We start from the raw sequence: 27,292 nt of genomic DNA, 5'->3' as shown, positions 1-27,292 counted from the left end.
ACTCCCCAGGCCCAGGCAGGGACGCTGAAGCAGAGGTAGGGAGGCCCCGGGCTACAGTCAGCGCCAAAGCAGGCAGAACCTGCACCTAAAGGTCAGGATTAATAGAGCTCCCTCAGCCAGCAAATGGTGCACTTCCCCAGTACCTGCACTCCAGAGGCCACAGCCAGGCAGGCAGTCACCTCACACGGCGCGGTGGGGTTCCACCACTGTCAGCACCCAGCAGGGAGGAATGCTGGAGGGCAGGTAGCCCGACAGCCGAGTGGCCGCAGTGGGGAGGCCACCAACAGAGACCCCAGGGACTAGCGATGAAGTCCAGCACTCCCCCTGCAGGGGACGGCCCACCACAGTAACTGGAGTCGGGAGCGTCGAGCGTCCAAGCAGTCGCGGCCACCGCCGCTATCCAAGATGGTGGCCGAAGAGGGCCTTGTCGTGTAGAACCAGAGGGCACGGTCCTGTGGGCACCCCGAAGCACCCCGCCACAATATGTAGCGCAGATGGAGAGACGGTGATGGTCCGAGGCTCCAAGCCAGAAACCAGACCCGTTGGCCACGAGTGCGGCAGGGTCAAGGGCTTAAGATGGCCACCAGGAGGATTCACAAAGAGAACACCAGAGTCCCTGGGTGTAGAGCCAGGCAGGGCGAACTTCTCCAGGCAGCAGGCCCCCACAGAAGGTCAGCTCTGAAGGGGGGCTCTGCCGCAAACAGCCATGCAACAGCGGTCGAGGATGACGCCAACTCCTCCGCAGAGCTCAGGATCCCAAGTGGCATCACGAGTCTGGGGGCTCCACGCCTGGAGCGTTAGGCGAGCCCCCGGGACAGCGCAGGGACACAGTTTACCTTCACGCCCTCAGAAGGAATCTCGGGGACGCCCTACAGGATCGGGGGTCCCCGCTATGGATGCACCGCTCCCCGTCAGTGTGTTGGCGTGGGCACCCAGCAGCACCAGCTCGGCAAAGACCACCCCGCAAGATGGTGGACGGGGGAACGGGTCAGATGCCGTCTGCAAGTTTTCGGCGCCAATGCGTCTCAGGGGCATCCACCACCGACCAACAGTGTCCCTGCAGGATACAGCACGTTACCAGGCACCCTGCCCCCGGTTGACAGATCCGGTGGCCAGTAACAGCAACAGATGCAGGGCACGGTGGAGCGGAGACCCAGAGAGACACGTCCTACTTCATTTGTGCCATAGCCATGCCCCCCCCTTGATGGACATTTTAAAGTGGTTGTGTGGGAGAAGCAGATTTACTGTGCTAAGTGGTTTTATGGTGTCCTAATCCACGAGAACCTCATTTTCAAATTGAGATTTTATTTCCAATGACCAACACATGCAAATAATGAAAAATGTCCTAGCTATTATAATGGAAAGTTTCAATTCTATAAAGGACTCTGAGGCCAGGATTATGCTTTAAATCTGTACTTCGCTGATAATAAAAATTCACAGTAGCCATATAAACAACAACTCATTATAAAACTGACTTTCCCAAAAGTCCATGGGAGGTTAGAACAAGTAACAGCAACCAATCAAATAATGATAACAAACATAGTACATTATCACTGTCCATGCTGCCTCTTTTCTTCGTGTGAATAACGCAGTCCTCATTTGCTCACAAATCCTGCTTGGAGCCATCAAGTCCTAATAGGAACCAAGAAAAAGAAAAATTATCATAACTGTTTCTTTAGACAGGGGGAAAAAATATGTTATAACAGGAACCAGTTGTACAACATTCAGTGCAAAAAAAGTACCATTTAAGAATCAAATCCATCAAAATACAACTCAGAGAACCTCATTACTTAATAAGTAGGGGGAAGGTTAGGCACCCGAGAACTTTCATGGGAGGTAGGATAATCCTCGCCTTTGAGTCCTTAATAGAATTGAAACTTTCCGTTATGATAGCTAGGAAATTTTTCATTCTATGTCAGGACCGGACACAAGGATTATGCTGATTTAAAGCTTTTCCACTATCAATTGAACAATATCCATCACGGCTTGAATTAGAATCTCTTGAAAGTGGAAGACCAGTCTGCCATGTTCATGATATGTTCCAAGCAGGCACCAAGCTGAAAAGCTTATATACCATCACTCCTCTGGCAGAATGTGCTCTAAACATCCCCACATTAATTCCAGCTTCACTCATGACCCAACAAACACATAGGGCAATTGTGGGGGAAGAGACTCCTCTGTTTGGTTTCCGCAGGGCAATCAAAAATTGTCGCTCACCTGGCAGGAAGAAATCCTCTGTCATCCCTTCATATGCTTTCAAGCATCTGCCAACACATAATTTGGGAGAATCCGCAAAGACAAGGTCCATCATCAGTCAGTGTGGCCGAAGGTTCAGATCGAGCAGGAGATTCTGAAAGAGGGGGAGTAGGAATGGAGAATCTTGAGAGAGTTTTTCATAACAACTGAGAACCAAACTTGCGATCTACAACAGGGTGTCACCAGCACCACCTCTGCTAACTGCCTGCGAACCCGGGCCACCACCCTCATTATCATCGAGAATGGGGAAAAAGCATTCCCCTTTTGCTTCCAATCCAGGAGGAGTCCATTCATCGCCACCGCCAGGGGCTCTGGCCTCCAACTGAAGAACCTGGAAAGCTGATGGTCCAGGGGAGAGGCAAACAGATCCATCAAAAACGCCCCCCACATGGAGATTTCTGGATCCAGTTTCCAAAGACTGGAGTTGTGTCAATAGCGAGAGCGCCAATCTGCCACCTAGTTCAACCAGCCAGGAAGATACTCAGCTCTGACTGATACATGATGGGCCAGGCAGCATTGCCGAAAATCCTTCACTAGATCTGACAGTGCTTTGACCTGGTCCCTACCAGATGGTTGATGTAACGCACCATGGACACACAGTCCATTTTGAGAAGAATGCAAAAACGAATGCTATCCTTGGTTCAATAACAAATGGCGAAGGAACCAGCGAGGAGCACCAAACAGTTTCCGCTGGTAGAGAGCTCTCCACCGCAATTGCCCCATCCTAATTTACTGGCTTCAGACTCTAAAATCAGACCGGGACTGGAACCGAAGATTGCCTTCCCGTTCCAAGCCTCCATATGGGAAAGCCACCATTGGATCTCTTCCCGAGCTTCTTCTAACAAAGGCACTGACTGGGAGTATGTGAGGCCCCTCTGAAGGTAATGGGCCTTGAGACGTTGTAGGGCCAGTTAGTAAAGGGGTCTCGGAAAGATCACCTGAATCGACGATGATAGTAGACCCACCAGTCTCGCTATCTGGTGCGCAGAGGGGTGTGGTCTGGAGAGAGTTTGTCTCAACATGTGATGGATCTTTGCCATCTTCTGAGATAGAAGACACAAAGACGCTACCACTGAGACAATAACATATCGAAGAAAGTCCGTCATCTGCGATGGGTGTAAAAGTGACTTGCACTCGTTAATCACAAACCCCGACCCTTCTAAAAGTTTGACCGCTGACTGCAGTAGCACGGACAGAGTTCTTGAGCATTGATTCATAATGAGCATGTCATCCCCATAAATGATGAGTCTCATACCCTGTATTCACAGGTGCTCTACCACAGGTTTGAGTAGTTTCATAAAGCACCATAGTACTGATGACAGGCTGAAGGAAAGTGTGAGGAATTCATAAACCTGGTCCCTCTAACAAAACTGAAGGAATCTGCGGTGGGGTTGAAAACTTGGGACAGTCTAGTATGCATCCTTCAGATCCAGGCGCACCATCCATCCAATGAAGATGGATACCTTCCATCTTGAAATGACAGCACACCAACTATTTGTTGAACTCTCTGAGATTGATCACTGGTTGCTGACCTCCGTCACACTTGTCGACCAAGATGTTGCTTAAGAAACCATAGGGATGAAGAGTAATATAGCATACAGCCCCTTTGTCAAGGAGGGCCCAGACCTCTGTGTCTATAAGAGCGCTCATCGTTGTGGAGAATCCTATCGGACGGAAGGCAGTGTCCTTTTGTCGAGAGCCAGAGATCTCTATCCGAAAGCCTTGAACTGTCTGAAGGACCCATGCATCCGTCGTGAGAGACACCCATTTGTGGAGTCAAATGGCCATCCATCCTTAGAAGGGAAGAAGGGTAAACACTCACCATCATTGAAGAAGCCGGAACTTTGTCCTCTGGAACCACCTTTGCCATGGAAATGCCGGGATTTTGTGGGGTAGAAGGTCATGTGTCTGGTTTGGTCCTGTATTGACTGCATCCAGAGCCTTGCCGTCTGGAGAAGGTTTGGGAGGACAAATGGCCAGCTGAGAAGCCCCTACCACAGCCGGCCCTTTGGAAAACACAAGGGTGGAAGATCCTCTTAATTGAAATTTGGGCCTTGTTCAGCATAGAGAACATGGCCACAAAACTTCCCCAGCTTTCCTGGGCCACCATCCCTGCCTCCGAAGACACCAAGTCTCACAACTTAGAGTCCACCTTGATGAGTCAGGAGTGATAGCGCTCTATAAACAGGGCTGAGTTGGCATTACCTAAAAAGATTAAGGCCCTCTGAGCCCAACCAGATAGGACCTCAGGTATAATCAATGAGCCTGAAACGTTGGCCTCCTCCGCCATATCCAAAAATGTACTTAGTGGTCCAACAATGTCCAAATGTTGGTCTTGGCAAGAGTGCCAGGACCGATCAATCCCTTACTTGGGATCCTTGATTAATTGAGCCAAAAAGGTGGCCATCATCCCTTCAATATTGTGAGTAAGGGCCACATTCCCTTCTAATGATGGTCTGGGACATTTTGCGCACAAGCAACTGTGTGCCTCCTTTTCCAGAGGTTTGCACAGCCAGGCCGTGACGTAATTTGCCACTTTAGTCACTGGGGTGCACTCCGCAGAGCGTGGATGTATTATATCATCAGGATCCAGCATGTCGGAAGTCATGTCATTAAAAGGCTGGTCCAAGGCATCATTAGCTGTAAGAGAACGCCATGGCTTCGAGGAACCCAGCTTCCCATCTGAATCCTCGTGGGAATCATCACCATCCCTAACATTTGGCGAGAACAGAGGGTTTCATTCAAACAAATCACTTGCCGTCACCGATGGACCGGCTGGCGGCTGAGTGTGGGCCAAAAAAACCCACTCAAGGAGCGCAAAAGCGTACTGGTCCATCCGGTAAGCTGCCGCTTACGGCGAGAAGGCCCGGGTTCTATGATGGTCTGGGGATGATTCATTCTGGCATAATCCTGCAAGACCTGCTTATATAGGCGATGTTCAGCTGGGGCCGTAGCCTCTGCTACTGCCCTATGGATGGGGGCATCTACCGCCTCACAGAAGTCATCATCCTGAGTTCTCCAAAGACTGCATGACCTCCAGGAAGACGTCAGTGTGGTGACAGGCGAAACTGTCAGATGTGGCACTGGGAAATCCAGTATATATTTTGGGGGACTAGAGGTTACCAATCAGGCAGGATCTAGGTCCTAGGGACACAACACACCCAGATGGATAGACAGGATCAGCCTGGTATGGTGTCCCTTGAAATGCCAGAACGGCGTTCTCAATAGAATATCCCCATCAGGGCGAAAATAGATGTACAGGCCCAAAAGCATCAATAGTAATAGGGGAAACCCCCAAATATGGGGCAACGGGGTGGTGTATATTGAAAAGTACTAGTTAGTCCCCAGGGCGATAAGAATTCTGCCACAAGATGCCCACAATATAGAAATATAGACCTTGAGGGTCGTTGTCACAAACTCCCAGCTGCTGCGCGGGCCAATATTCAGTGAAACTCGCTAATCAGACCTGAGGGTTAGCCAAGCGCCTAACATGCCCACAAGTAAAAACAGACCCCAAAGGGCTTGAAAACACTCATGGCTTAGCCCAGTAGGGTGTCACCAAACCGAGTCCACCATGGTATACAAAACCCATGCCTTGGGGCGTCAGCCTCCAGGCTGTGGGGAAAGAGCAGGGAAGACTCCTGTGGAGCACGTCTCCCGAATCTGAATGGGAGCTGATGGGTGCAGGAATGGTGCCACTTTTAGAATATAAAAAATGTCCTCACTGTGTTGTTACATATTGTTCTGCATAAGTTAGCATTTGCGGCACCATTTTATGTTTAGTCGCCATTTTGAATCATGCCATTAACTGTATATTCCCTCCTCCTGAAGCAGGCTGTGGAAAAATTAAATTTCTGCAAGGCTATGCCTTGCTGTACTAATGGATACACTGTTCTTAATTGCACATGCCTTTTCCACTAGATTGGGGCTTTCTCCCACTAGATAGAGGCTTTCTCCCACTAGTTTAGAGGTAGGCACGAACAAAACGACCTTGGCGTAGAGATAATGTGTGCCTGTCCTCTAAGCCGAAGCTCATCCTACTGTACTGCTTGTAAAATTCCAATTGGGGCGGGCCTTCCTTGGCTCTGCAATGTACATAATGCATCTCTATGTTTGCTGATGTCAGTCCTCTTTGCAGCACCCCTAAGTGACTGGGCAGACGAGGCTATGCTCGAGTGTATCTGAATAAAAATATACTTGTTTTGTATTCTCTACTGTCTGACCGACCCTTCATTTCTATGGAAGGCGGAGAGGTGGTCGCGAGTGACACTGGTGGCCCTAATCGGGTCACTTCCTTCACCACCTAGTGGTCAGAGGGCGGCACTGGGCCTACCAACAAATCAAAATACAGCCGCATAAGGGGGGCTGGAATGCTCCTGCAGTGCAGCTAGAGTAGAAGGAAAATCACAATAAGCAAGACAATGCCAAATTATTACACACAGCGCAAAAAAAGGCATTAAAATCAAACATATGCAAAGCAGTTGAGAAAGAAGAAACACTTATCTGTGATTGCTGAGCAACGAAGAAAAGAGGCAGCATGGACAATGATGATGGACTATGTTGTGACTGCCATTACTTGATAGGTTGCTTTTATTTTGTTGTAACCTCCCATGGACTTTTGGGAGTCTTAGTTTTATAATTTTTATTATCAGCAAAGTTATGATTTAATGCATTATCCTCACCACCGGTCCTGACATAGGATCAACTATTATATAAAGTCTTGTGTAAATTGGACTAATACAACCCGAGATTAAAATAGGAGTCTCAAGTACTTGAGCTGGAGATTAATCTCTTGTGCAAATCACAGGTAACTACAAACCCCAAAGTTGTTGATACTTAGAAGTTAGCTGGCTAGCATGTGCATTTTTATGACCCATTGATTTGTTGAAGTAAAGCACATTGTATGCATGTTGAAGAACAGACCGTTCACTCAAAGCACACCCGCTGAAGAGGAGATGGAAATATTGGGCCTAAGCAAGTATTGCAGCTGATTTGGCTTTCTATAAAGTGATTTACAGTTTCAGCGATAACCTTCAGAGTAGTAGGATTTAAGAGACTCTCTTTTTATGGATAAGGGCATGGTTTCTGTTCAGTGCATAGGTAGTAAATCACAGTGAAAATCACTCAAACGCTAATTTGTAGGAACTGTAGCTGCACTTAATGATGGCTTTTCCCATGGATTTAGCAGGGATATGCGTGTTTTCATATAACTTGCAAGTTGTAGGGCCTGAGGGAAGCTGTGGGAGAATTGGTTAGTACATACTCAATTACCTGACGTTTTGTGCTCACCATGCATATTGAACATGCAAGAAGATTAGATTATGAAGTTTGAGCAAACTAAATAATCATGAAATAACACCTCCCTACCTCAGGAGCTATTCTGTGTTCTATGCAAGCTGGCAGACCGTGTTGAAGAGAGTGGCTTCTGCTTTTATCCCGATTATATTGCCTAAAGACTACACAGATTGGAAGTGGGAGTTTGGCCTGTTTAGCGTCACATATCTTGTGATGCTAGCTGCATGAAAACCCATTATAGAGGGAAATGGGTGCATCTCTTGTACTTCATTTCATGACGTTGTGGGGAAACTGCATTGTTTGCAGGGTTGGGAAGTACACCAGTGTGCTGTGACATAATTATATGTATATTTTTGGACTTTTACCAGGTGGTTGATTATGCATTGATCTCTCTAAATGTTGCATGCACCTTATTTGATCATGATATTTGGGGAGTCTTCATTGTTTGGCAGTGTGAGGTGTACATATAGTGAAGAGATTTAGCACAAGGCAGATAAACAAGCATTTGCAATGCAAATAGGTCTCGCATTTGTGAGTTAGAGCTATTGACGTTGTAAATGGCAATGTTTTTTCCTACGCGTTTTATTTTTGGAGTGAATGTATGTAGTGTGCAAAATCTCTACGAAAGGTCCTGCACTTCATAGTAAATTAATTGAAAAAGACGCAAAGTGTGGATTGTGTCAACAATTGCTTGGCATGTACCTCATGGGAGAAGTGTCGCCACACATGCACACCGTGGTGCTTCACTAATGCGAAACTCATTAATAAAAGTAGTGCTTACAGACTAACCAATGCGATCGGGATCGGAGCATCTGAATCCAAATCCCGGCTTCTCTTTCATTATCTAGACTATTTGACTCACTCTCCTGCGTCTTGGTTATCCTCCAAACAGTGGGAGGCAATGAAGTTTGCCAAGGGGGCGGGGAGGGGGGCTTCGGGGGTACATGAAAATGTATTCATTGCCTAGGTGTCAAAGGTCACCCGGTGCTATTAGTTAAAAGTGTGCATATTTCATTATGATGTCAAGCGTACTTTACTCGCATCTATGAGAAAATCGACATTAACTAAACAAAATGCCAGAATGTGTGTCAGTTTTCACAGTGTTTTAAACAGTACTGGTTGCTTAGTTTCATTGCATTAATTTTTGTATTAACTCTTTTACACAGCATCCAAAGTAGGTTACCTAACCCCAAAGCCCCAAGTTGTTAAATGACCCATAGAAGGGAGTGTTTTATAGTTGAGCAAATATGTCCAAATGTAATTTTGGTAGTGCCATGGAATGATCAGCCAATGAGGTATTCGATGAGCAGGTATTTAACTACACGTTCACACCGTACGGTATTGTGGATGTTGTTTGTTTGTACACAACCACCTCTCTGAATGTATTTATTAACATAGAGCTTCATCTACCAGACAGTGCTCACAGAGGGGCGACTAAAGCACAGAACAAAATGTATTAATTTATCCTGAGGGTGAAGGCACCCGGAAGGATTAGGTGCCCGCCTGGAGAGGCTAAGGATCCCAGCGCTTCTACAAACTCTGCTGTGCTCCTCTGCACCAGCAGGGCACAGCTCAGAATCTGCCGCTTCTGCTAAGAATAGGTGAGGGGGATGAGGTTGGGGCATGCTAGAGTTGCTGGCAGATTTCCAGGTTATTGAAAGTGATGATTCTGACTTGAGGCAATGGAGACTGACTTTGTCTGTTTGTCTGCACCAGTCTATTTCTCTACCATCTACCGGGCTCACTATCATGTATCCATTCATCTCTCTTTGTTAAAGGTGCGCGAGCCAATATATTAATTAACAGGTAGAGCCAGCCGGAGACGAGCCAAGCGTATACGAGCCAGTGGGCGAGCCGTGAAAATGATCGGCATGTTAATCATACAGTAAACATGATGTAAATGTGCGATAATGTCTCTTCAGAATTAAAAAAAGTGCATTTCTTTAGCGCGTCACCTCAGTACACAACATTATAACACTGAATTGAGAGGAAGTTATTAAAAGTGCTTGTTTTAAGCATAAGTTAAAACACTGTCGCTCCTCACGCCCGACAACAATGCCATTTGTGAACTAAGAGGTGCCATACCCCGAATGTTGCCTAGAGTCTTATTATATTTAGAGTAACATTAAAAACTAGTTCATTAAACACGAGAAGTTTTTGTACAGCACGCATCTTGAACTCGCATATTTCAAGGTGTCAATAATAAAGATGAAAACTGAAGTGCTGACAGGCAAGAAAACACGAACGTGAGTGGGGAGGTGGGGGGGTGAGAAGTCACAGACTGAGGGAGGAGGCGGTGGGGTGGGGAGACAGGGAAGAAAATAGTGTTAAGAGTAAAGGGGCCAATAGCAGTGGAAGGATACAAATGATGAATGTGGAGGGACTAACAAGCCTCAAACCAATCGGAAGGCAGCATTTAAGACAAAAGCCAATGGGCAGAGAGTGGGCGGAGCTTCCACGAAGCTTCCACACTACAGTATATACTGCATGTCTCGCAAAGCGATGGCAGCGCATTTGCGCTGCAACGCTAGGCAAGACCTAAAAGAAAATAGTGCAAGGTGTAAAGGAGCCAATAGCTGTGGAAGGATACAAATGATGAATGAGGAGGGACTAACAAGCCTCAAACCAATCGGAAGGCAGCATTTAAGACAAAAGCCAATGGGCAGAGAGTGGACGAAGCTTCCACACTACAGTATATACTGCATGCCTCGTAAAGCGATGGCAGCGCATTCGCGCTGCAACCCTAAGCGAGACCTAAAAAACAACTTGCAGAACACATTCTTCGATTATTCTTACCTGAGTTGATCATGATACTGTTAGAGGCCTTAATGCTTGGATGTGTTGGGTAACTCTGTTTGGTGTGAGGTAGCACTGCTTAGTTGAGTATGAGGTGTATATGCTAAATACATCAATTAACTTGTTTGCTGTTCTTCTGAAAAAGCTTTTTTCTTCTCATCTTTCCTTGACTGATTGTACCTAGCTTATTTGTGTTGTTATGTCGTCCAATTTCTCATGAAATGAAATATGCAACCATGGCCTTATGTTGCCTGATTGTGTGCACCGAGATATTGCATATCCATATTACAAAAAAACGTAAACCCCTGTATTCAAATGCACCTGAAATGCAATACTACTGATTTCTAAACCTTCTAAAAAGTCTACCCACTTCTTCCCCTTTGTCATCCTCTCTGTCTTCTGCACTTTGCGCTTCCCTTTTTACTGTCACCTCTCAGCTTCTCTACCTACTCTTTGCTCTCCTCTTCCCCTCAGCTCGCTCCCCAGTCTTACTCAACGCTAATTCTTCTGACCTCTTAGATCTCGTGATTGTGACCAAAATTCAATTATGCATATAATACATAATCAATTGTTAGTGCTGTTATCACTCCCCCGCCCGATGTTTATGTGTAATCGAGGGCTCTGTCTCTTTTCAGCTGAGATTTTACCAGCACACATTTTCCAGTGATCCAATGTACTAAATATATTCTCAAAATGTGACGAAGCATACAAAGCTTAACTTTCAGTTATTTCATGTAGTACCAGATGAACAATATATGTGTATACACATATTTGCCAAAGTGAAAGATATTTTGGATAACTTGGATATTAACTTAAGCATTGATTTTTGCTTATGAAATACTACAGGTGCACTTTTCACTGTAAATTGTACTTCACAATGCTTGGTAAATTGAGACTCTGTTGTCACATTTGTTTCATGGTATTGGCTTAACACTCTTTTGTACTGAGCAATTTTATTTTAAAATCTCACTCTTTTCAACAGTCACATGCAGGGCCGATTATCAGCCAAAAATACAAACAAGTTACTGCAGAATAGAAGATAATAACATTCTACCTGTATCCCTATAGAGGAACGCCGCTTCTTAAGAAAATCCTCTGTTCTTGTCGCGAGAACCGCCTTGTCACTGGTGCTTCGAACTGAACTGCTCTCAGATGCATGGCGCTGTGCTGCTGCAGTCTCCAGGGCGAGGTTCATTGCTTTATTACTATCCAGACTGTCTGTGGAGTTGTACAGTCCTCGGCCATCATGGGGCCATGGGGATATCCTCTGAGTCCTACTGTCATGATAGGCATCCTGCGTAGATTCTGTGCTGCTCTGTGCCGTCACTGAAATCAGCGGTTTGGACGTTGTGCGAGGCGGGACTGGGGGAGGTGTTTTTTTGTAACTTGTATAGGTAACAGCTATACAGGAAAACAAAAAAAACATTACTTTACTTACTACGCACACATCTTTCCACATCATGTAAATGCGAACAACAAATGTACTCAGGACTTAAAATGAATGGTTTAAAAAACAACTTTGCTTTCTATTAAATAATGAAACAAGTATCTCCAAACAGGACACAACTGATTTTTCCGAATAGCCCTTAATACAACACATGCGTTCCTATGCATGCCATTACAACGCAAGTTGTTACAACGATGCACTGTTACATTGCAAGCCATTAAAACGCAAGACATTACAACGACTTGATGTAGGGGGTGCTGGAGTTTGGAATAGTATAATTTACTATTCCAACTCTAGTGTGTGGAACAGTAGGGAAGGTGTTGGATTGAAAATCCAACAAATCCAACACCTTCTGCCCTCTACAGCAAGTCGTTGTAACTACTTGCGTTATAATGGCATGCAATGTGACAACGAGTCGTTGTAATGACTTGCGTTGTAATGGCATGCGATGTATCACATGCATTGTAAATGTTTCCCGATTTTTCCTTCCACAGGGTTTTCAAGACCTCTGATATGCTGGTGGACAGCAAAATCCCACCTGGACAAAATCATTTAAAGATCTGTTTGAGTGCTTGAGTTACACATCCCAATTTTAAATTGAAAACGAGGCCCGTTATAAAGCACAGGAAAATACGGGGCCTGTTTGCGCCACTTTGCACCACATGAGCACCTCTGCAAAGCCTTAGTAAATTTAGGACTTTTATGAACTTCTGCAACACTAGGACCTTGCTGAGGACATGGATTGTTGAGAGCAGTTAAGATCTAGCGAAAAATGCATGCCACTGATAACAGCTGTTACTTTCTCTCCTCAAAATATATGAAAAATGTTATGGCAACTTTATTACATTGTTAGAAGTTGCAAAAGCTCTAATATGTTTCTTCAACGAAAATGACATACAATTGCGTTAAAAATTGAATTACTTTTAATTATTTCTGTGCATGTATTCATGTGAGGCATGTCTGCGTATGATGTGCCCAGAATTCTACACTGACTTGGGTTATGGATCATTCTACATTTTGTTAAATAAAACAATGATATAAAAAAATTATGCCAGATGCAATACAAATGATAAACATCAGTAACGATTATGTAGACTAACACAATATTTGTCATGAAATTATGTTAACCTTTTATACGTTTGAATGATTCAGTGAACAAAAATAGTTATGTGAATATCAGAATCTCTTGTATAGAAAATGTATTACACTCTACGAAGGTGTGGGCGGCAAGTGCAGGCCTGAACATCAACAAAAACTTAAATACTAAGAAACAATGAATATAGAGCCTCCTCACTGAGGTAGGAAGTTTGACTTGATTGGTCACCTGAGCCACAATCTGCTTTACTAGCTATCACCAATGTTTCGGCAAAAAATATTCAGATACTGATCTGTTATACAGGACAAATTATGTACTGATCTGTCTAAAAACTGTTTCTTAAATTAACTCTTAAATTTGTTTTTCACTACTGCAAAGCCTGCCTTTCCCTTAGGATAATATTGGGTTACCTTATTACATTTAATTTGATAACTTTCAATTGGGAGCAGGTAGGAAGATCAAGTTTGGTCTCTAAAGAATTGTAATTTAAAACCCTCTTAAATAGAAAAGTTGAATTTTAAGTCACAATTCTGAAAATGCCACATTTAGTTGTCATTGTCTTGTCCTAACCATTTGGTGTCTGAAGTCTGTATCCTGGGTCACATGACTAGATGTCGCTGGCTGTTGTTCTTTGTGTATGACTTTCAGACAGTGAGACAAAGGGGGAATGGGTGTTGTCAGATTGGGACATCTCTGTCAGGAGGAGTGGGATGAGCAATCACCTATCACATTTGCACATCACAAAGACTCTTCTTCAGCACATTCAAAAAAGGTTTCACACTAGTCTTTTGTGACCCAGACAAGCTGGGCCAAGGTTGGGAGGCAGACAATTCCAGATATCTATGTAGGAGGAGGACTCTATAAGCTTATTCTACTTAAAGTGTGTACTGGATATAAATATTTGACCCCCAGACCCAACTCTTCAGTACACTGCTGGACCTGTGAAAGACTCAGAAGGATTGTTGTGCTGCTCTGCCGTAAGAAGGACTGTTACTCTGCTGTCCTGCTGCCTGAGTGAGACAGGACTTGACCTACATCTTGAGCCCAGGACTACCAGAGGGACTCCACGGGCTAGTTGGTTGGCCTCCTGATCAGATTCTCATGGACAGAAAATGCTCCAACTTCCTTGACCACCGCACCTGGACTCTCCCTGCTGTAATTCCTGCCCCGTAAGTGGTGCCACCCCAGTCCTGGATCCATGGAAGTGGGCCTGAAGGTCCTCTGCCAGTCCAGGTGTGGTCTTTGAGCAGAACCACAGCAGCGCAACACATCTCCTCATAGTTCTGCATCAGAACTGCTGCTGTCGAGGCATTACAAGAGTATCCCACAGCTCTTTGGAACAGCTGCTGTGCAAAGCCTCCTTGATGCAAGGCCTTGCATCGCAGCCCCACAGCTCCTCAGGGCCACCGCTACAGAACAATAACATATTTAGCAAATGGCAGCAGCTGTTACCCATGGTACCCTAACTGACTGCATTGTCCACAGGTCCTGATAAGACAGAAGCATTTCAACATTATAGGAGTCAGATTACAAAAGTGCTTTTGATGTGCGGCAGGCGTTTGCACTCTCTTTTTGTACCTCCAGGGACGCATTGATGAATGCTGCAAGGAGTGGTACCAGTATATTGTTGCTAAAAAATATTGTCAACCAATAGGATAAAAGTTTTGTTAGCTATATTTAGGATACAATATTTACTCCAAATGATATTTCTATATTCAATATTGTGACATGCAAACTGCTGCAGTTGCTTTTATATCCTCCTATATTAACCATTGCGTGGGTGCAGATTTTGCCCTGGCACAATGGCAATCAAGTGTTCCCTCATTTTCAAATAACGGAATGTCTTTGTCCATGAGCCCATGCTATATTACCCACAAGGGCACACAAAGAAGCTGTTTGAATGAACATTAGCTATGCTCCACCTAAAATATGGTGCCCATTTAGTGCACTTTATTTGCTGCCTTGAGGTGCTTAATTGAGGGCCCCAGGAGGGGAGGCGCAGCCACACACTGCAACTCCCTTCTGGCAATCTCTGCTCCCCTCCAAAAGGAAGCTGGTTCTGCAAGTTAGAGCAGTGGTTTGAAATTGACACTACTACTTTCACTAATGCACACTCTTCAGTTTAAGCATACATTCTGAAAGTTAATTCTCTCCTGTATTGAAAACAGCACATCTATTGGGTAGAACACTGTGCTGCATGTGTGCATTGAAAAAGAGGTTCATACTAGATTCTATATTAAAATGTTTCAAGCTTTCAAATTTACAGTTTACTATTTGCATCTACCACAACTAATATGGATGTTGGATAGAATATTAAATAGGTGAATGGTATTACGCACTGGCAATACCCAGTGTGTAGTTGTGGTTAGGTGAAAGCGTCCTTTAAAATGCTGTTTTCTGTTTTGCTATTTGCCATCATTCCATAAATCTGCAGAAAATGTTATAAAAAATCCACTATTTGCCTGTTTATGCCATATTTCATGTATATCGTTGATGGGGTAAGGGCAAATAAAATGAGAGGTGAAGAAAGTGGTGTTTCCCACGGGCATATTTGCTCTCCTCTATAGAAAAAAATGACTACCAGAATTATACTAAACATGACATGAAACTAGAACTTTACTCAAAAGTGAGCCTTTGCTTTGATAGGTGTAAATCCATTCTTTAGTTTTTAACAAACTGGAGGTACAAAATATTATGGATGGGTTTTGTAGGGTTAAAAGAGAAAAGAGATCTCTGAACTGTAATTCCATGAACTGACATCGAACCCGGGAGATTTTTTCACAGTTTTTCTATTTTGGTCCATCAGGCCATAACTGGGCCCATGATCCTGGAGTTGCTGGCTGTCTCTCTGCAGAGAAAAATCTGTTGTGGCCTTCATTGCAAGAAACTTTGTATTATTTAACCAAGCAAAAACTTTATTATTTACTTTAAACTTCAATATTTAATTTAGTAATCTGTGTTGCATACAAAAGAGCTACTTATAGGTAGCTGGAGAGCTACCAGTAGTTCCGGAGCTGCTTGTTGGAGAAGCCTGGTACACGGAATATGCTTATCGTTAGATTTACCATTGAACATGTTAACCCTTTTTAGGTCTCACATAGCGTTGCAGTGCAATGCATTGCTCGCTTTGCGAGGCATGCAGTATACAGTATAGTGGGGGAAGCTCCACCCACTTTCCAAGCATCTTTTTCATTGGCTTAAATTGTAAATCCTGCATTCTCATTGGTTTTGAGCTTGTTAGTCCCTCCTCCTGAGAGCCATGTTGTCACTTTTCTCCTTCCACGGCTATCAGTCCCTTTACTTTAAAAACTCTTTTGCTCCACTGCCTGCCCCGTTCCCTCCCGCAGTTTGTAACTTCTCTGCCCCCCCACCCCCCACTTCCGTTCGTATGTTCTTGGACGCCTACACTTTTGTTTACAATGCAATAGGTCCTATTGCATTTGTAAATGCTTGTTTTCTCCTGTGATTTGCTGGGTGAGTCTTGCACTTTATTTTGCCTGACCTGTCCAGAAGGCTATACTATGCATGCATCCTGCAGCCGCTATACAGACGCTGCTGCGCACAAAGAGGGAGGTGTTTACCAGGACGCAGGCATCCGCCCAGCAGAGCAGGAAGGGAAGCGCGCTGCAGTCCCGCAGGTTTGGGAGGTCGGTCAGATCTGATTCACGGCAGCTTGCGCGTTGGCTTATTTTGGCCAAGTACCTCCCTCGGCGAACCTCCCAGCCTGAGTCAAGAGGGAGCTGTATTTCTCTGGTTCTTGCAAAATACGATTTGACTGCACTGCACACCAACGTTTCAGTGGCACTGTAGCAGAGGACTCTGGCTGTTTTTTACAGAGTTTTAAAGTGCACAGATCGTTTTGCGGTGATATCTTAACAGAAGCTCATGTTAGCAAAATAACATTTTCTTTTAAAAAGGACGAGCTTTGTCTAAAACCGCACACGCTGCACGCTGGACAACTGTACACAATAAATCTCACATTGGGCAAAAGAGGTTGGACCTGACACAGGCACAATGTAAGCGATGGCTGTTGCTGGCTGCTATTTATAGCACTCCGTTTGCCGTAGCATCTGCCAGTCTGCGCAGTGTTTTATATATAGTAAGTTTCTGCCTAGTACAAACATCGTGGAACAAACAAAAACATGCTTATGGGTGTGAAGTTCAGACGCAACGTTTAATCAAATGGAATTGTGAAGTTCGCTAGCCATCAAGTTTCCTGTTTAAATCTGCTGCTTCGTCTGTTTCCTATTCATATTACACTGTTTACCTTCCTTCATATGTGCTCAGCTTGGGCGCCCGTCGTAGCTTCCAATGTATTGCATCTTCCACGTTTCCCACTGTTTGTCTGTCTTGAAAGTTTTATATTAACTTGCAGAGACAGTTCATGTAAAAGGAATTAGATTTTTTGGGGGTTCTAGCAGGCTTGTTGAGGAGAGCGGCTTAACTTCATTTTTTTCCTTGCGGTTCATTATGATTATTGGCAATCCTTAATTGCCAAACTAGAAAGCGGAAGCTTTACAATCTGAAGACTAGAATCAGGAATACATATTCGAAGGCTATAAAACTGCACTGACGGTCCCCTTTGCACGGTCTCTACTTGTTTCCAGGTTTCACACTCACTCAGGTACGTTTCTTATGAGCTTTCATATCAAATACCGTATTTTCATTCTATTGCTTTTTAATTCCAAAATTAGATTTATTTTCTACGTTGCTAAACTTTCATGGCATTGGTCAGCTCACGTTGCCTCCAGTAGACAGCAGCTGTAGATGTCTGACTGTTAATTTGCATGTTATGATGCACAGTTTCTGTACGGTTCGACGACCTTCGATTACTTGGTGCACTCGAAGTTTACTATCCATTAAAGCATTTTTATTACAACATACCCATCAGTTTAATCAACTTTTCTTTTACGATATGTCACAAATTTTCACAAATATTGATATTCTCATTTGCATAACACTTTATTTTAGTAAGTATATCTTCTTGCAGTAATCTCTATTGGTGGTTTACATCTGAAGCTGCAAAGCGTACCAGCTGTGTCAGTGATCCTGTCCATAAACCCATGTTCTTAAACATTCAGGGGCCAAGTAAGTGACATAAAGAGAGTTTTGAGCTCACTGGTGTCCATAATAGTTGGCGGGCCGGAGCAGTGTTTTTTTTACCTCAATAAACAGGTTTTTGTCTATCGAACTTTTAAAAGAATGATATGCTTTTTTGCTAGAAATGTGGAACAGGATTTGCTAACATCTCTAAAGTAATTACAGAACACAGCACAATAACATAACAGAAAAGCGAACACACCACTAAAACAACACAGGGCACAACAAGACAGGAAAAACAAATGCCACATAACAACCACAGTTCAACACAACAATACCACAAAGCAATTATGCAAGACAAAAACATAAACACCACAGAACACATTACCACCACAAAATGCAACAAAAAGAATAAGGCACAATTATTCCTGTCACATATCACTGCTACAAATCTGCTTGGAGCTAGAAAACAGGTTCGAGCCTGACGTCCTATGATTAAAAAAATCTAAAGTTTTTGTCCTTGTGCAATGTAACTGGTGCTCATGTAAAGTGCTACAAGTTTGCGGTATATTAAACTGGAGAATGAGTCTCTTTCAAGTTACATCAAAAGCAGTGATGTATATTTTTTAACCCTGAGGGTAAAAATGGAGAGCCCTATAGGGTTCCGTCTCGGCAGCTGCTTCTAAAAACTACCAGTGCTGAGCACGGGCAGGACCTGGCCCACTTGGAGACCAGTTTATAATCATGTGCTAAGAAGCTTCATTCATGATGAAGCAGGTCTAATTTACTCCTCTCAAAAGATTTAACATTTTTGAGTATTTCCACTTGGCTTCATTCATTAGATATTTTAAAAGCCCTAACTTGTCAGTCTATGTGCTAGCTTTAACATGTAAAAAGCGCACAGTGTTCTTTTGGTAAAATAAAATGCCTTTGCTCAGATTTCATTTTTTCACTAGTGTGGGCTTTAGTGTTTCTTCTGTCAACATGCACTTTTTATATTGCCTAATATGTCTGCTTTGATTGTAGCTTTTTATACAATTCTGCACATTTTAATTTGCCTTTAAGACTTGTCTAGATAAAAAATGTATTAGCGACACAGCCTTTATTGATCTGGGATAATCCTAACATCTGAAGTTACTCTTCCAGTTTGCAAGCAGTAGTCTTCACTGTAAACTAGGGCTAAGAATATTCTAGTACACAGCACCAAACCCCTCAGGGCTTTGCTCCTCGCCGTGGATAGTCTCCCAGCCTGCATCGTTCATGTTCTGCTGAGCTGGGTACCATCTCCATGAATCATTATATGCCAGAACATGTGCACATTCACTAGTGGGCACTGCACTGAGCTGTATTCACTGATTCCATTTTAAAGTCATAATGCAGCTGCTGTCTCTGAGGGATGGAAACTCGCAGCATGTTAATTTCTTTCATTTCATTCAACGCCACACAGATCTACGCCATACAATTAAACTCCTTACTTTTCCATTCCACACCACATTTCGACAACAAACCACATAATTCAACTCAACAGCACAATTAAATAACACACCACTTAAATCCAATACACACCACAGAATTCCACATCATGCCACAAAATTCAATAGCATACCACATAATTAAACTACACTACATACCACTCCACAACACAAAATACCAGTTTAATTACACTCCATAACACACAATGCCACTTCACATAATCTAAGTACACTCATTACCACATAATTGATATTTACATATTTCCACTGCACACCATGCCACATCATTTCACTACACATAACTCCACTCAACATAACACAATTCCACGGCTCACAATTCCAAACCAACCTACATAAATATACTCCACACACCATACATCCACTCCACAACACATAGCTAAAACTCATTGTCATTCACAATGCCATTAGCTCTTAGATTGCGGAGACCGATTGGCTTGGGTTAAGTAAAAATTAGTTGTGCATTTTGACACTAGATACTTATGAGAGCGTGTTAAAGCTGTATTTCTGACAAGGCTTTAGATTGATGTCTTAACAGCCCCTTTCAAAACTGAGCTAATACTACAGCATGTTTTTTTTAAATACACTAACACATGCTTCAGATTTTGCTCCTAATTACTTCTTCCTTTCCAGTATGCTCACATTGCTGTCATCAGTATTTCTTTTTACCAGTAGAAGATCTAGTGTTGTTCTTGCTTGATGTGTAGTGTGTTGAAAGTATGCAACATTTCAGTGGTGTTCCTATTCGTGTTGAAGCTTCCATGTTGCAGCACCCAGGATAATCTGTGGCATAGCTAAATACTTATAAGGTCCCAAAGGCGAGACCGATTGCATTGAAAATGCTTGTTTCAGCTGCTACGTGTTTAATCAGTAGTTAGGCTAGAAATATATTTTATTCCCATTATGTTTTCTCGTTCCCTGTTTACATGCTGGGGTCGGATTTTGACCATACCTCTATACTTTAGTAACTTGATCATTTCATATCACAGGAAAAACCATGGTGGTAGTTTACACATCGTGGTACAATGTAGTTGGACTACTGCTATGAACTCTTACTTCTTCAGCATCAATCTAAAGGTAGGTAAGAGTCTTTTAGAAACTTACCCTTTATGCCCCCGTCTTCTTCAATTTGAGGAGCAGTGCTTACATTACTCCATTTGGCACCCAGTCTCTTCATCATTGTTTGCAATTCTGATATTTTCCACATATAACCATGGATTTTATTTCAACTGTCCCTTGCTTTATTTCAGTCAAAGATTTTTTGGGCCAATATATGTCATTTTTTCACTTGCGCCCTTATTGCTCTGCACATAAGCTACTTTTTCGTCTTGATTATTAGGCCCAGCATGTTTGTCAGGGCCTGCGAGTGTGAAGCCTACAACTCTGACACTGTTGCATCATAAACTTACGTTACAGCATGCAAAACTCTCCCTGATTGTGATTGTACAATGCGTATGCATCAGCTAAGCTAAATTATTCCATTCCTGACTTTGTGCACTCAGCGGATCCTTTCAAGTGCAGAATGCAGTGTATGTAGATTATAGCTTCAGGCTGGAATGGCAGACTGCACAGGAAGTCACTAAGCCCCTTTAAGGTTCATTCACTATGGCAAGAACTTTGCAGCAAAACGACTCCCTTAATTCACACTGTGTCAAATACCATGCAGAGCCCTGTAACCCAGATGCTAACTGCTACATTTTACAGTTCAAAAATTGTGTTGACATTTAATGTATATATCTTGCAAAAAGAAATATTAATGCGGAAGTAACAGAACTCCCCCCCCCAATGCACTGTCTTTGCACCACATCTTAAGCATCACCTCCACTCCCACCGCGTCAATGACAGTTCCCGCAGCACCATTGGTCTCCTGCACCACAGTCCGGGCCCCTTATCCCCAAATCGCCTCATCTCCAGTAGAAATAGGCTCCAGGTAAATGCCTCTATAGTCCACCCATCTCTTCCAGATCTTAGAATGCTTTTGCAGGCACCCCCTTGCTTTAAACACACTGTTTTCTTTTTTTTTTACTCTTTATTTTTGCATTTTTTATCAGGACAGTAAACAAAATACGGCTATACAGCAAACAGGCAAATGATCAATTGGAAACCAGCATACTTCTAGTCAGGCATATAGTGAAAAAGCTAGGCGCATTGTTACATGGGTGGAGCAAAGGTTTCAGACAAACATGGGGGCGGAAGGTGATGGTCCATCGGTGCATACAATATACAGTAAAGTGGTATGAAGCGAACGAAATCTAGAATCATATACACTTTATTTGGAGCTCTCTTTCACAGTTGTATCGAAGTCATCCGGTTCCAATGTCAACAGATAGTCCTGCAAGGGTTGCCGGACATCTTTGGGCCGCAACGTGGGGGGTTGTGGAGTGGCATACACTTCGCAGTTGTGTCGCAGTAGATCACAAATTTCTGCCATTCGGTGTAAGTGGGACTTCTCTAGACGTCCCAGAGATTCACCAGTTCACGTTTTATTAACAATGGTGCAATTGCTGTAAATCTATGGATGCCTGACGGGGCGTCCCTACGCCCCTGATTGTAGCCAGCACAGGTTTGGGTGTAAGGGTATCATGGTAGATATCTTTGGAAGGATTTCCGCCTAGTATTCCTGCATATGAGGGCAGATCCAGGCTAGGCAGAGAAAGTCAGCATTATCTGTATTACGCTTTAGACAATGGTGGGAATGGGTAGTGTCAATTTTGGCCAGGCCAGCTGATGTAGTATATACCCGGGTCTAAAAATGTATAGTGCAGTAGTATGAGATTGTGGTTGGGAGTGATGTTTTGTCTGGAAGCAACAATAGTGGCAGGTATTTTCTGTTAAGGGATGCCTCAAATCATGCTCCCATGCAGCCTGTACCTTGCCACAATACTCCAGCTTCAGAGCAACGCATGCCTGATATAGCTGTGGTAATCACTAAGGTCAAAGGATGGAAGTCCGCAGCGGGTAGAAGGGTATCTTAGGACGCAGAGTGTTCTGAAGGCGTTGGAGTATAAAAAGGTCCATGTATGTCGCGCCCCCAAGGTGGACATTGTCAGGATGGGTGATGAGATGGTTGTCCGGGAAGAGATCCCCCACTGTGCGTAAGTTGTGAGTGTGCAGTGTACACTGTACTAGCTTCTCTTGCATGAGGGGCAGACAAGCGTTATGCATCAGTGGGAGCATGGGAGGATACAGCAGTCCCCCCCAAGCAGCGTCACAACTTTTCCCCAAGCCCAGCTAGTAGTGAACAGAGTCTGGATGTCAGCAGGGTCTATCAATATGCCCATAGGGAGAACAGAGGACAGCAGCGTTTGCCCACCTTAATCTCTCTCCGGCCTAGCATATGGTAAACGAGCATAGGGATAGTACCAATGATATGTAAATTTGACATTGTGTCTCTAGGAAATAAAGATGTAAGTCTGGTATGCCAAAACCTCCCCTCTCTTATGGGAGCCTCAAGGTGTCTTGTTTAATATGAGGTTTGTACCTGCCCAGATGGGCCGGATTATGACGCTTCTCAAGGTGGAGAATAAATTGTTATTAAGGTGAATCAGGATATTCTGAAACAGATACAGAAAGCTTGGGAGGCCAACCATTTTAATAACGGCAATGCGGCCTACCATGGAGAGAGGTAGTTTGATCAAGCGCTCAATCTGCATGGTTAGTTTGTCAATGGCTGGTACGTAGTTCAAATGGATAATTGTTGGATCTGGCCGTTTTTACAGGGTTATCCCCAAACCTTTTGCCTTCTTACCCCTATTTTTCTGTCCTCTATTTGTTGTTGGCTTTAGGACTCTGGGCACTTTACCACTGCTATCAGTGGTAAAGTATATGCGCTCTCAACCTTAAAACATGGTATGATTGGTTTACACCTGTTTGACATATTTAATTTACATGTAAGTCCCTTGTAAAGTGGTATCCTCTATACCCAGGACCTGTAAATTAAATGCTACTAGTGGGCCTGCAGCGCTGATTGCGCAACCCAGAGAAGTAGCCTTTCAAACATGTCTCAGGCCTCTGCCACTGCAGGGCCTGCTTGCGCAGTTTACTGCGACATTGACTTGGCATTTAAAGTTACTTGCCAAGTCTGAAACTCCCCATTTACTATATATAGATCACCCTTAAGGTAGGCCCTAGGTAGCCCTATGGGCAGGGTGCTGTGTAGGTAAAAGGTAGGACATCTGCCTTTATTGTATGGCATTTCCGGTAGTGGCAAACGCCCTATTTAAGTTTTCACTACAGTGAGTGATGCTTCTCTCATAGGTTAGCATTGTGAATTCACTTATTAGTTTGTATGTGGTAATACCTGATTTGAAAGAAGTAGTGCTGTCATGTTAGTATGTTTAGAATGATAGTGAAAAATCATGCTTACAGGTGTAGGTGGATTTTTTATTACTATTTTTGAACTACCACATTTAGAAAGTGGGCATTCTCATGTGCTCATGACTCTTTGGGCCACATGTATCAGGCTATTTTTCGTTCGCCAACAGTTTGAGAATGCAAAGAAGGCTTTTCCAAAGTGCCAACCTCGATTTTGCGTTTCAGTAACTAGTTACTGAATCTCAAAATGAGTTTGTAATTCGGCATTTGGAAGGGGCGTGTTTAGGGCGTCCCTTCCAAATACCAAATCGGAGCGGTATGTATAAATGTTTTGTGACCAAATACCAGTCGCAAAACATTCACAGTTTACCATCAGATTCAATTTGATGGTAACCCATTCGCAAATGGGAAAAGGTCCCTAAGGGACCCCTTCTCCCTTTGTGAATGGTGGCGAAAATGTTTTTTAAGAGGAGGCAGTGGTCCCTGACTACTGCCTGCACTTAAAAAACGCAACCTGTTTTCCCTTAAGGAAAAAAGGGCTATATTTAAAAAAAAAAAAAAGATTGCTTTATTTAAAAACAATCACTGACATAGTGGTCTGCTGACTCCAGCAGGCCACCATCCCTGTGATTTTAGCAATTCCCAATGGGTCACAAATTGTGACCTCCCTCATTAATATTAATGAGGTAGATCGTTTTGCGACCCCCTAGGAATCGCTAAATGAAACTCATGGAGTTTCATCATACATTAGGCACAGCGATTACCTAATTCCAATTTGCAGAAAATCGCAATTAGGTCATCGCTATTCCTAATATTGATACATGTGACCCTTTGTGCTTTGCAGCCAGACTCCGACCCACCAGGGCAGAGTTACAGCTAGGCTCTGTGCATACTTTTCAGACAGCCACAACACAGGAAAGGCTGGGTGTGACAAGAGAGGTATCTGCATACTGCTAGCCTTCCTGGGCTGGGAGAGAAGGAGGCGGGTAGCACTTACATTTGTATAGGTTGTGTTCTACCCTCACCCAAAGGGTTTGTTTACCCCCTACTGATGTCTGGAGCCACAGTTAGGTTGAAAGGGATTATGTTACACTTGAAAGGGTTTCTTTGAATTTGCCCCTTCAATCAAAGACATTTTGAAGTATAAGTACAGGGGCTCTGACCCCACATTGGGAAGAGCACTTTTAGATCTGGAACAGAACATCTGTCAAGACTGCCTGCACTGCACAAAGGACTCATCTGGAGTCCTCTTCTGTTGTTGCTATGCGGCCTGCTAGTAGCTGGGTGGCATAACGGACTCACTGGATTACTTTCTTGCTTGTTGCCCTGCTGCCAGCTGGCCCCTGCCCTTGTTCTGCCCAGGTACCTTGTGGGCCTAGCTATATTTCCGAAGGGATGTCAGAGGAGACCCCCACCAGTACTAATTGCTTGTGTGATGGCCCAACTGCTTATGACCCCTCTTGTCCCCTCTAAGTGTCTCTCAAGTCCTCAGCACGTGGTGAGTGCTTTATTTTGAACATTTTCAGCACATGTCTGATTTTGCATTTGTATGAGGTGCAAGGAGTTGCCAGCTCAGGCTGAGCACCTTGCCTAGGAACAATTGGCACCATTTATTATAACTGGCATCGGCTCCCTGTGAGTGCTTGGCAGATTTGCCCTCATCACATTACCTGGTGTGGGCACCCCGGAAAGTAGCTCTTGGCCTGCGTCTCCTTTCTGCATGGGGACTCGTGCTCACAGTTCCTGGTAGCACCGAGAGTCCCACCTTCACCGGAACTGTGAGCATTTCTTGAGCTGCACTCCAGATCGGCAAGTGTCGGCATATGCGTGCTGGAGCCTGTGTGACTTCCACCCAACAGGAGGTGGCTTAGTGTAGGGATGTTTGGACCAGAACAGTCTTGGTGGGGTCATGCCACATTTTCCACTACCACTTGGAGCCCCCTTGTGTCCTAGACCCGAGTGGTGTTGGAGGGAGCAGCTATACTCCCCACAGCAGTGTGGAACACTGTGGGATTCTGCTGTCGGATTTCATCGCAGCTGATCATGCCCGATCACAAGCAACCAGACTTGAGCGGTACTAAAAGGTTCCCCACAACAGTGTGGAGTGCTGTGGGATTCCGCTGTCGTATCTTATCGCAGCTGATTATGCCAGATCACAAGCAACCAGACTCGAGCGGGACTAAAGGGTTCGCTGCGCTCCTCAAAGCTGGCTGCCACTCTGCTTATCCTTCTGGGTTTTATTGAACTGCACCCCCCTCAGTCGCTTATACACACCTTAGGGGCTATGGTGTGGAGGACCAGTATCCAGGTGAAGTTTCCTCGCCTCCATAGGCCAGTGATCGGGAGATTACCATTATAGTAGATTGGGCGTTCAAGGACCCCAGCACCTATTCGGTTTCATAAAGGTATTAATCCCAGTTAAGGCCATACAACTTACAATAACCCATCCAAAAGAAGTGCAGGATATGAGAGGTGGAGAGTTATCTTCTGGACATCTTACGGAGCGCAAGATGTTGCCTGGATACATGGACACTAATAGTGGGCCTGTCCTAAAACACAAGCCACGGTGTAAATTAAAGTCTTGCAGGTGTCTAACCAAGGGGCCCATGGTGATAATAAAAAGTAACGGGGAGAGGGGACAACCCTAATGAGTTCCTCTCATCAGCGGAAATGAGCCTAAGAGGGACCTACTGACCCTTAGACGAACCACTGTGTTCGAGTATAGTAACACTAGAGCAATTTAGCCGCATGGTAGTCCCAACATTTCCAACGTCACTTTCAGAAAGACTGATTCTAGCAAATCAGAGGACTTTTTGGCATCAAGTATGGCTACTTCGGGAGAGATCCAGTTTAAGTCCACAAACGTGCGTAAATTAGTGGGGGTAGATCTATGTGGTATGAAAGCTGTTTGTATTTCATATATGATTTGCTCTGTAGGAGTGCAATAGCTTTTCTTCTGGCTAAGGCACTCTCAGACACAGCCTTCCTCTCCTCTGCTTCCAGCTTCATCTTGGCCAGCTGTAGTCTCAGTTCCTCCTCCTCCAGGTCATCCTCCTCTGGGGTGACCTGCAACCTTTGATCTTACTCAAAGATCATGAGTGCTGCCTGGAGGCCTACCTTTGTAGACTTCCTGCCTGCATTAAGCCCACCTTCTTTGCAGAGCCTCTGCAGCTCAGGCCTGGTGAGGGTGTCAACGTTGAGCTGCTCCATCTCCATGGCACAACAACAAAGGGGAGGTAGGGTACTTAAGTTTAGAAAAAAGAGAAAAAATGCTATGGCAAACTAAGTAGAATTTAAAAAGAGGTCAACTCTGGTGACAAATTATTTATATAGGATTTTTGTGTTACACAAATCACTGTATGGTACTGTACAAACACAAGTCCTGGACACCAATGTGAGAAATGGGGTTGGTGGTTGAATGGGGGTGACCCCTGTTCAGGAAACAGCCATTATGCATTTCAGAATGAACAACAAAATGTCACTACATTAGCCAAGGCTTAACCCTCTGGTAACTTTCAGCAAAGTTAGTCAGGCTTAACTTTGATGCAATGTGTAAAG

General features: G+C 44.1%; 1 protein-coding gene across 1 annotated transcript in view; it reads right to left on the bottom strand.

Annotated features, from left to right (window-relative positions):
• DLGAP2 (DLG associated protein 2) overlaps positions 1-27,292 on the bottom strand; it is a 1,278,043-nt gene that overhangs the window by 297,468 nt on the left and 953,283 nt on the right. Inside the window, exon 7 of the mRNA XM_085610808.1 lies at positions 11,402-11,748. Within this exon, the coding sequence (XP_085466934.1) occupies positions 11,402-11,748 (347 nt within the window). The remainder of the gene's footprint in view (positions 1-11,401; positions 11,749-27,292) is intronic.

Source organism: Triturus cristatus, chromosome 6, assembly GCF_964204655.1.
Source record: "Triturus cristatus chromosome 6, aTriCri1.1, whole genome shotgun sequence".
Lineage (NCBI taxonomy): Eukaryota > Metazoa > Chordata > Amphibia > Caudata > Salamandridae > Triturus > Triturus cristatus.
This window is presented reverse-complemented; position numbering and strand designations above follow the sequence as displayed.